Source organism: Dermacentor albipictus, chromosome 4 (assembly GCF_038994185.2).
Source record: "Dermacentor albipictus isolate Rhodes 1998 colony chromosome 4, USDA_Dalb.pri_finalv2, whole genome shotgun sequence".
NCBI lineage: Eukaryota > Metazoa > Arthropoda > Arachnida > Ixodida > Ixodidae > Dermacentor > Dermacentor albipictus.
Window position 1 is genome coordinate 20322692 of NC_091824.1, and position 11851 is coordinate 20334542.

The 11851-nt window shown below is 49.0% G+C and overlaps 1 protein-coding gene across 1 annotated transcript; it reads left to right on the forward strand.

The window, feature by feature from the left end:
- The first annotated feature begins 681 nt into the window (after nucleotides 1–681).
- LOC135917186 (uncharacterized) lies at nucleotides 682–2760 on the forward strand. The gene has a single exon (XM_065450696.1). The coding sequence runs from the start codon at nucleotides 682–684 to the stop codon at nucleotides 2758–2760; it is 2079 nt and encodes a 692-aa protein (XP_065306768.1).
- The last annotated feature ends 9091 nt before the right edge of the window (nucleotides 2761–11851 follow it).

An 11851-nucleotide genomic window follows, 5' to 3' on the forward strand; every position in this document is an offset into this window, starting at 1 on the left:
CTGTACTTATGGGAGGCTCGGCGATCGCTCCTCAAACGTTGGCAACGCCAAAAGCTCAACCGCAAGCTCCAGCGCCGAATTGCCCTATTAAGCATGCAGGCACAGGAGTACGCTGAACAGCTAGCGAGTCAGAACTGGCGATCCTTCTGCGACCAACTTCAAGGGACCCTCAGCACAAAGAAGACTTGGCATATACTTCCAGCCCTGGTCTACGACACCCACACCAAAACCCAACAAAGACATACGATTCACCGACTAATTCACAAATATGGCGGCACAGAGGATCAGCTACTTCAAGAACTTCAGACGAAGCTATACGGCTCAGCTAACCCACAAACCACTGCCACCAACCTTTCCACCCCCAGGGAGTACCAAGGAGCGCCGAACGAAGAGCTAGATCGGCCTTTCACATAGGCAGAGTTACAGGCGGCCCTCTCTAGGCTAACACGCAATACGAGCCCGGGCAAAGACAGAGTCACCAACAAGCACCTTCGACAGCTACCCCCTCGGGCGCTGACGGCTCTCCTTCGGTACTATAACGACTGCTAGATAAAGGGGGAGCTACCAACAGCCTGGAAACACTCGGAGGTAACCATAGTACCCAAGCCAAACAAACCCATCTCCATCGCAAATCTCCGCCCCATCTTCTTTACGTCCTGCGCCGGGAAACTGTTTGAACACATGGTCAACGAGCGGCTCACCACACATCTCGAGGAAAACGATCGCTATCCGCACACCATGTTCGGCTTCCGCCAGATGCTTTCCACCCAGGACGTCCTCTTCCAGCTAAAGGAAGATATTCTTGACCATTTGAGCAAACACAGCAAGTCTTCCATTCTAGCTCTAGACGTAAAGGGCGCCTTTGATAACGTGAGCCATAAAGCCATTCTCCGTAACCTAGAAGATATCGGCTGGGGAGCCAAAACATACGCCTACATGAGCGCTTTCCTCACCAACCGTACGGCCACGGTGGGGATTGCCAACCTCCGGAGCAAGGCATTTCACCTAGCTAACAGGGGTACGCCACAAGGTTCGGTAGTCTCGCCATTCCTCTTCAACGTGGCCCTCCTCAAACTTCCCCGCCTCCTAGACACCGTCCCAGGGATATTCCATGCTCTATATGCAGATGATATCACACTGTGGACGAGAGGCACGAGCACGGGGGAACAGGATACCCGTCTTCAGGAGGCGGTCAACATCATCGAACGATACCTCAACACCGGCGGCCTCCACTGTGCCACCGATAAATCCGAGCTGTTAGTACTCGGGGCACGCACCCGGGGCCGGCCCCCAAGCCACGACGCACCGGACCCACAAGTCCTTCTTCAGGGAGTCCCGATACCGAAGGTCGACTCACTTCGAATTCTCGTAGTCCATATACACAAGGACGGGTCCGGCTGCGCCACACTCCCTAGGCTACACAACACCGTGGCACAGCTTACTCATCTGATACGATGGGTGGCCAATCGCCTCAATGGTCTCAAAGAGCACGACACCTTGCAAATGGTACAAGCCCTCCTTTACAGCCGCATTACATACAGAACTCCTTACCTCAACCTGAAGACAGCCGAGAAACAAAAGCTAGACCTTCGCATACGAAAGGCCACGAAGCTGGCCCTAGGACTACCGACAACCGCCTCCACTGACCGATTGCTTCGCATGGGAGTTCACAACTCCTGGGAAGAACTCGCGGAAGCGCACCTCATCAACCAAATCGAGAGACTGAAGCTAACAACCACAGGCCGAGCAGTCCTCCGACGCACAGGATACGTAACCAACCCAGAACACTATGACGAATGTAAGGAAAAGATCACGTCGAAGCTCCGGGAATGTCTACAAGTTCTTCATATACCTCGAAACATGCATCCAGAACACCATCGAGGCAGACGGCTCGCCAGGGTAAACACCATCAGAAGCAGGCACCGTAACGACCCGCAGGCGCGCTACGTGGACGCAGCCAAGTATCCAGGCCGAAATGCCTTCACCATCAGCGTCACAGACCACAAGGGTACGACACTGGCGTTGGCGACCATTCTCGCCAAAGGCGCCGACACATCTGAGGAGGCCGCTATAGCACTCGTCGCCCACACAAGTGAGCATGCCATAGTGGTCTTCACCGACTCTCAAGCAGCAGCACGTAACTACATGAAGGGCAGGATCTCTATAAAAGCGATCAACATACTGAAACGTGGCGACACTCCTCCCCCCTACACCTGCATCATGTGGGTTCCGGGACATGAGGGACTCGAGGGGAATGAAGCGGCACACGCCGCGGCCCCCGCAAGCGTCAACCGGGCGTCCCCGCACGAGAATCTAGGCATGTCCCACCCACCCAAATCAGCGGAGGAAACAGAAACAATGCCGCTAACTACTCAAGCACTACTGCAGCATTATCGCTTTGGACGCAGGGTATACCCTCCACCACATCCAAAACTAACGAGAAACGAAGGCACTGACTACAGGCGACTCCAAAGCAATACCTTTATCCATGGAAGCTTACTGCATCATTTCCACCCGACGGTATACAGCTACACCAGTCCACACTGCAACGTGCCAGACAGCCTGGCGCACCTCCTACTGCAATGCAAGAAAACCCGAGAAACCATCACAGCGGCACCACTAGTAGCCCCAGCAGACGCAGACCAAAACTTCCTCGCTGAAACGTGGGAGGCTGCGATCTCCAAGCCTGACCTGGTTGACCAGCGCAAACTAGTCGCCCGGGCCCGGAGGGCGATCCAAGCCAGAGGGTTCCTGGAATAAGGGACCCTCCCACCTCGACTGACAAGTCACTGCTTCAAATAAAGGTTTCATTCTCTGTCTCTCTTTATTTTATTTATAAGCATAAGTAATTTCCCCTATGTTGTCCTGGGTGTCAGTGTTTATTGGCTTATTACGATATTACTAATAAAGAACGGGTCCTTCGGTTGACCCACTTTCTACTCATTCAGTGTGACTGTCATTTGCCGCTCTAATATGAAGTATGACCCTTGTGCGTATCCGAATGCGTCACTGTGGGCCAGACCCATGATTTTGTTTACAAATGTGTATGCTGTAAAAGCAAGAGTAGCGTGTTGATGAACGATCTCGCTAGGGAGAAGCTATCGGGTTTCTCTGTCCACTTCTACACAGTACGTATAGTTGCGGTACAGGCAGTATACACCTGACCAATTCATCACGCTTCTTAATCTACTCGAAACCCAGGTGGTTCTGCGAAGACTTTAGGTAATTCTTTAAAAAATGATCTATGGCAAATAGCACAATTATAATCATTGAGCTGGAGTGGCCAAGCAAGCATACATTATTGGGACAAGAAATCGAAATGCATTATTGAATAGATAAAATAATTCACTAATGAAGTTTTTCACTGATCATTGCAAATGCTACAATTTACAAATTCTAGCGTGGGAGTTCACAAGGTAGATCCAACTTTGACGAATGATCAGGATAACAGCAGTTTTAAAATACAAATTCGCAAACTTTCCGAAGAAATACATCAGTGGTGCCGTTACTTTTGTGCTTCAGTGCACAAAATGAATTTTTTTTAAAAGTGGAACCGTAATGACAACTCATTTCTACATCAAGTTTGATGGTGCATATCTCGAAAATGATGTCATGTACAGAATTCCAGCACCACGAGCTAGAATTTGTAAACTGCAATATGAAATGCAAGGCAATCAGTTAAAATCTTCATTCGTGAAGTAGATTCACCAGTTTCATTTCTTGTGCCAGTAATGTCTCATCTTAGAGCAGACCAGCTCAAGGACTGGAACTGTGCTACCTGCTATAGGCAACAGATTACCCAGTCTTCGCAAAAACATCTGGTAGTACTAAACCCGGTGACACAAGCCTGAATGTTACTTAGGGCAAATTCACTTTGGGCACGCCACCAAGAAAGTTTGATAAAAAGGCATAGAAAAACACGGCAATGTATCATACAGTGTACAAAACAGCTGAATCAAAACAAAACGCCTTCGCGTATAAAAGATATCGCTACAACCGGTCGAAATTACGCGCCCATACAAAGCAAATTGCAGCACACTAGGCGCCGCCAAGGAAGCTGCGCCACCTCAGCATGTCGTGTCCGTGCGGCCAACAGCTGGTGGCTGGTGCACGCCACCTCGTCAAGGTCTACCAGTGGTTTACTAAAACGTACGACCTTGCCGGTGCGTGCCAGTTGGAGTCGGGGTGCTTCCAGGGGTGGCACCAGAGCGGCGGATAGGAGTAGGTCGTCGTCGTCACAAAAGGTGGCCTCGTGCGCCATTGGCCCACCGTCATTGGTCCCATCATCCGATCCGTGCATATTTCTATGGCAGCACGATCCCGGACAGCCAACGTCCTGCCTTTATCCGTGGCCAGCCGCTGGGACTGACCCTGCTGCTGCTGTTGCCGCCGTATAGCCGCAGCTTCAACAGCCGCGCGCTTCATCATGTGCCCACACTCTTGCGCGAGCTCATACTCCTCTGCCAGGAGCTATTCTTTCTCGTCGTAGTCCTCTTCAGTGCCGGACCTGAAAGATCATCCCACAGGTTAGGTTGTAACTTGGCAACATAAGCTGCGAGAACAATTGCTGGCAGTAGCGAAGCTAACAGCACACCTACTTTTTAGGTTCGCTCGGTCACGTGCGGCGAACTGCGCGAGAAGCAAATCTACACGGTCTCGTAGGCTGCGGGCCGACATATTCTTACAAATTGCCAGTAGGAGGATATTGGCGATAACTGCCCACCGCGACACGTCCTCGAAAGGGTTGGTCGCCCTGACCAACCTCGCGCACAAACAAGATGTCCACGTCGGCCGTGAGATGTGCACGTGCATACGACCTCGCAGCCATGTTCTCCGTCTGTGTGGCGGGATGGGGGGTTTGTCTCGGCTGGTCTCGCTTCTCGTAAGTTCTCGTGCACCGCGAGAGTAACGTGCGTAACGTGACCTCCTAGGCGCAGCGATGTTTTCAGCCACCCATACAAGCCAAGGACGCAAGTAGACCTAGGAGTCTGCGCATGCACTGTACCGTGGCCCCTAGTTCTTGCGTCCGCAAGCCGCTTGCGTCCCCTAAAGCTCTCTATACTGAGCATGTGGCGGCGCTGGAGTTCGACAGTGACGTTGCTGTCAAGCCACATGACTGGATCCGTGGCAGATAATAAAGTCCGCATCGCCTTTATTGTCTTTCATTTTTTGTTCGCCTTACACATTGTTTTAGCCAACTTAAGCACGTATGCGTTTTGCGCGAGGAGAACGCCACCATGAAAGAAGGTGAAGCGTGTAGACAGGGACACAAGAGAACCAGACAACGATGGTGTTTGTGCTGTCACGTTGTCTTGTGTCCGTGTCTGCACGCCTTACTTTCTTTCACTATGAATCCCTACCAACTAGCACATCTTTCTGCAGTCCAGAACGCCATACTCCTAGAAGCAATAAAAATAATACCATAATACGAGAAGAATTACTTGAAATTCAGCATCTGTTCGATGTTGATGTCGTATAAGGAGACAATGGGCAATTAATTGTTTATTTTGAAGGCGCGGACCGTAAAATATGTGAGTGAAATTAACGTGGGCGCCGTATGTAGCTTCAATCCTAAGGCGTAAGCTAGGGCATCAAATATGGCGTTGGCGCTACGATAGTGTATTTCTGCGTGTATACTTCACTCGAATTTTGCCTGTTCGGTATTAACACATCGACTTGGGGAAAATTCTACCACGGGCCAGCGCAGTTCTCGCAAGAGTACAGGCGGAAAAAAACTTTACTGAGAAAAGCACCTGCGAGGTTGTCAGCCCGGCTCAGGCCATCCAGGCATCATGTGCGGTGAGGCGTGGCCTTTCCACCTCTGCCCGGACCCACTGGATTGCCCATAGTCGGTCGTGTAGGTGCGAGCTTGTCAGAGCGCTTAGGCGTAGTTTCCCCAAAAGGCCCGGTACTATGTGGTCCTAGCTTCATGTATATTGCTCTGATCTCTGTTAATTTCCATGAGATGCGTGCCATGTCTGCGTGTTCGCGCTTGTAGAGCTTGCAACTCGCTTCTGGGTATTGTCTGGAATTCGTTCTGTTTAATTCTGCTGGGTTTCTTCAGGTTCTGGTTTGCAACCTTCTCGAATGTGTTTCTTTAGACCTGTGGAGCTGTTTGTGCGGTTGTATGTTTCTCTTTGTTTCATATAATGTGCATGCTACTATTTTGTGATACGTGACCACTTTGTCCCTGTCGTCTTTTATTGCTATCTCGACGTCAGCACCTACTCCGCATTCTCCATCGTCTTCGCCGCAGTCTTCCCCTTTTCCGCGGAGGGTGCGAGGTGTTGGGCCGTCACTGTCTTAGCCGCGGTGGGTTAGTTATTGCGCTGCTCGATTGGCCTTCTCGTTGAGGTTGGGAGGGGTGCTCAGGTCTTATGTGGTTACTTCCCCAATATGGGCCGGGATCCATTTGAGGTATTTGGGTGTGACTTAGCCGTCCTTAAAGGCTTCTGCTCTGCGGTTCCGGATTTTGGCCGCCTCGGTGGAGACCCAGCCCTTTGTGAAGTTCCTAGTGGCCGTCTTGAAGCCGCTGATTATTGTTCTGTTTTGTTGCCCACTGCTGATTACAGCCAATGCGATTGACCTTTCTTCCGCTACCTCCGACAATCTGGTCCTTATGGAGCCCACCGTCAAGGTCTTTTCTTTCGTGTCTCCGACCGTCATTGCGAAGAGCGACGTGCCCTCGTCGCCGCCGACACCACCAGTGCCATACCGGTTTCGAGGGTACCAGGCGGCATCTACGAAGAGCTTCCGCTCTTGCACGCCGTAGGTTTTCAGGATAATTTTCGTGCGACATTTTCTTCCCTCGAAATTGTGCACGGGGTGCATGTTCTTGGGGATGTCAAACATGCAACATTATCATCAGAAGCTGTGCAGCTAGAATTTAGTCACTATATTTTTCATCCGTTAAATGTGTCCGCGGCACAGCGCAAGCCTCAGAGTAATTCTCATTATGATGTACGTACAGTCAATGTTGAAATAACCTTGTGAAAAGAGCATACATCTACAAAGCTTCTCCGATAATAAAATATTATCAGTCACCTTAACAACGGCGCGCACTCTGAAGGCTGTATAGGTACGTAGCCGTGCGGCGCACCGCAAATACTTGTGATGATTTTGATGCTATCTTTACGTTTCTGTGGCGGTAACGCCGATCGAAGATTTACAGTTGCCGCAGCAATTTAGGGGTATAATCTGAGTGTTACGAGGCATAGCAAATATAAACAACGGTCACATACCGCACTCAGTATCAAGTGCGCATGTAAATTCTACCTTGAGCTATGGTGTCTTTTCACCCAACAAAAATAACCATGCCATCGAAACTAGCGGGGCCCCAACCGTGCTGTTAGATCGCGTACAATATGCCAGCACCGCCGTTACCTTTAGGTGGAGCAATGGTCTCCTGCAGTACCGATACCAGAACGAACAGCTGCAGCAGCTGCTGTGCTGGTTCTTCTTTTTTAGAAAATTATTAAACGTACCGCCAGCCCTACTCCAGAAAAAGAAAGAAGAAAACATTTGTTCGCTATAGCCCTCCAGTTCCACATGGCCCCTGAGCCTTTAGAGCTCAGAGACTACGTTGGTGAAGGGCAGAAACTAGGACTAAGCATTACATCACTCATCCAGCCTTCGCAAGCCAACTGTCCGTGAAGCGGTGCTCTTCATCTTGTCTCTCTCGCGTGATTTTAAAGTGGGCACAAGACGTCACACCCTAGTCTCGAGTGCACTGGCTTGTTGACGGCACGTATGGTTCCAGTCGATGCGCACTAGTTCGTGTGCCCTGCCAGCCACTGCATCTTTCTCCCGATATGCCTGCGCTACGTCGGCCAGTATTGTTCATCTTTAAGCTCCTTACAGCGCGCGAACGCCATGACCGCACTGTTGCTGCTGCACCGGTCGTTGCTTTCGGAAGAGCGCGGTATACGTGTCGTAATTGTGCATTGGCCATTGTACAAGGATACCGTAAGCATCGTAAGCTTGTATATCGCCTTATTCAGATGTGCCTCTATTAAAATTGTAGCGCCCATACATAAAATTGTGTTGTCAGCTGCTTACTCTTGTCTTCATTGATCAATATGTATTTACTGGTTCGCAATTAGACAGTAAATGTTATCTATGTAATCTAGAGTCAGTAATGTTGTGCTTTTTCTAAAGTGAATGCTTTCGTTGCCCTTTAACGCCTGTTTTTGTAGTTGGCGGCCAGTATTATAGCGTAGACACAAAGGTGGCAATGCAAAGGGCGCGTGCTCTCGCGCGCAACCGAGTGACCGCACGCGTTCGTGTCCGCGCGCCAACTATGGCTCTTTGGAGTGCGCGTGAGGTCTGCGACTTGCGAAAGCTTAGATGCTGTGGTGCAGCCAAGGAGGTTAAAGAAAATTGCTGGAGTGGAGGGGGCGCCCGTCAAGTGAAGCCGCCGCGACGCCATCTTGCGGGGGGCAGAAAGCGAGCCATTCTCGGCAGCGCGCGCCCAGTGTGTGGGTGTGTTGGTACATGTGTACACGAAGAAGTGCTGCTTATTCACATGCACAGCACGTAACACCACCGGAACAAGCATGGTTGGCTCATGGTTTCGAAGATGACAGCCTTCCTGAAGCACGGACTGCTTGTGTCTATGTGCTCGTTGGAGTTAACATGCGGCTTAAGATTCCTGTAGGGTATTTTCTGATTGACTCTCTCACAGGCTCGGAGAGAGCTGAACTCACAGAACAGTGCATTGAAAAATTGTCTTCTGTTGGGGTTGAGGTCATCTCTCTGACATTTGATGGTGCATCATCTAATTTTAGCATGGCTGCAAGTTTGGGCGCTACGCTTCGCCTTGGTGGTGAGCACTTTTCCACATGCTTTGAAGGCCCTAATGGTTCTTCTAAAAAAGTGCATATCATGTTAGACGCATGCCATATGATCAAGTTAATGAGAAACTCGTTAGCAACTGTGAGCCATCTTGTCGATGATGAAGGGTAGTTTGTGAAGTGGGCTTATATAAAAGCTCTAGACGCCTTGCAACGGGAGGAAGGCCTGAGGCTGGGCAATAAGCTAACAAGAATGCACCTCGAGTGGGCGAAACAAAAAATGAAGGTCCGTCTGGCCGTCCAAGCGCTGAGTGCTTCGGTCGCCGACGCTCTAGACTTTTGTGAGCAGGTACTGAAGCTCCCGCAGTTCAGAGGTGCCGCTGCTACAGCTAGATTTGTGAGGTTGTTCGACCATTTGTTTGACATTCTGAATTCCAGGAATATCTTGGCGAAGTCCTACAAGGCGTCTTTGAGAACTCAAAATGAATCCTGTTGGAAGGCATTTTTTTCCGATGCTCGAGCGTATATTGGCGCTCTCAAGGACCCAGCAGGACGGCCTGTTCTAGAAGGTGTTAAAAAAACAGGATTTCTGGGCTTTCTAATATGCATGCAAAGCACCGAGAACATTTTTGATGAGCTTATTCATAGAGGCCCTTTGAAGTACTTGCTGACTCACAAGATGAGCCAAGATCATGCAGAGACCTTTTTTGACTGTATCAGAGGGCGAGGTGGCTTCAATAATAATCCGACAGCAGCCCAGTTTATGGCTTCCTACAAGCGTCTTCTTGTGCAGACGGAAGTGAAGTCCTCCGAATCTGGAAACTGTTCACAAGACGTTGTGTCTGTCTTGGGCGCGTCTGTTATTGCATATCAGGACAGTGCAACTACAGCTGTCACTGGGATTCAAAGGCATTACATACTACAAGCTGAGGACCATGACTACACGCATCGAGTTGACTACCCTGAAAGCCTCTCTCCATTTGTGAGTTCAGTGGTACCCTACATTGCAGGGTTTGTCGCTCGAAAAGTTGCTGCAAAAAGTACCTGTGATCACTGTATTACAGCTGTTTATGCTGAACAACAACCAGCGCTGGTGAAACAAAAGCACCAAGGTGGGCTTGCGTCACCTTCAAAGGATGTGATCTCACTTTGTGAAATGAGAAGGGGCTCCGTCGGTTGCAAGCAGAATCTGAAAGCATTCAGACAATTCATCTGAAAACAAAGCACCTAGTACTGGAAGTGTTGAGCTTGTCGCCAGAGAAAAATTGGTTTTCTCTGTTGAATCAGCATCTCATGGACTACGATCCATTGGACAATCATGTCTACAGCCTGTGCAAAGATGTACTGGAGCTGTACATTAAGATCAGGATTCATCACATAACAAAAGAGAGGAATAGGTGTATTACAAAGGACAAAGTGAGATCTGTACTTTCAAGGCTAATCATATTTAGGAATCAATGAAAATTCAGTATGTAGCATCAGTCATGGCAATAACAGCGAATAGTACCACTGTTTGTATTTGCCAAACAAATGTTTGTAACAAGGTTGTGTCATTTGGATATGTGGCTTCATGCAAGCCATGCATAACTGTGCATTCTGAAGGGGTAATGATGTGCTGTTTAGTCTCCAGCTCAGTATAGCACTTCACGAATTCTACTACTTTCTTTTGTTTTGCTATTTGCGCGTGTGTTATAATAATTTGCTATTAAATCATGTCTTGCCTTCTTTCAGCCAAAAAACACTATGTTTACCAAAATACAAACGGTTTGATCTTCGAATTTCATGTTGCTGGTGATGTTGTGTAACCTCATTGTGTAACTCACCAGAATTAATGTTGGTCCTTCGATCCTTTGCTCTTTATGTGTTAGCTGGACACAAACACTACGAACTTAATGGTGTCTGTTGCTTTGATGAATATAAGTTCCCTGTATCAGTGTGACAGTCAGGTTTCCTATTTAATGCAGTATATGTTTTTATTTTCAATAGCACTGGAAGTTCTGTTTCTCATTTTGCCTTCTCAAAATGCTGCACTTATTAGTGACTTAGATTTGTTGCATGCGTTGCTATTTCTTGTGCTTTGAATTGCATTTCTTTATGAAAACTTTCAAGATTGTTCAATTTCTACATTTCAAGAGAGTGCATAAAGAAGATAAATAAATGCTAATTACTGTACGAATTCATTTTACTTTACGGCCTGTAAAACATGCTGCAGTGGGTCTTGGCTAAGACATATCCTGATCCCCAGATCATGGGCTCTATCCCGGTTGCAGCAGCCGCATATTGGTGCCGATGAAATGGAAAAACGCCCTTATACTCGGATATTAGTGAGTGTTAAAAAAAATTCAGGAGGTCGAAATCGATCCCCAGACCTCCAATACAGCTCGCCTCATAGCCCACAGTGTTTCACTGGAACTTTAAAATCCGTTAAACAAATAAAAACCGCTGGAAAAGGCGGAGAACAACGCTGCGAAGCGCTTGGCAAGCCGCTTCTTGCCCCCCCCGCAAGATGGCCGCCGCCGGCTTCACCTGAGCCCATTGGCCGGTATAGGAGACCTCCACTCCAGCAGTTTTTATATAACCTCCTTGGGTGCAGCAGCTCAAGCCCCTTCAAGAGTGGTAGCCCAGAAGAGCCCTCATCCTCTTCCGCCAGTCACTGGCGGCTGAGAGAGAGTACTTGGTTGGCAGACGAGGATGGCAGTCAGCTTCCACGCCAGCGCTGCTTTGTCACCACCCATGTGACAAATGGGCTTGCATGTGTAAAGCTGCCTATGCCACCGCTATAGATGCGATACATAACGGCTCGGCTCTTCTCTGCCAAAGGACGTATAACGAAAGAACGAGCGCTACCGCAATATTCTCGACGTAACAAATGTACGCCATCAAGCGCATCATTCCTTTATCGCAGCGAATAGCTTTCCAGAAGCCTTCGGGCTATTCGCTTAGGTTGACAATCATTGCCGACGGTTTCTGCGGAAATTGTTTAATAAATATAACTGAATCACCGGTTCAAGGATATGTGCGCGTTAGCGCGTCGCCGCAGCCATTACGAGAAGGAAAAA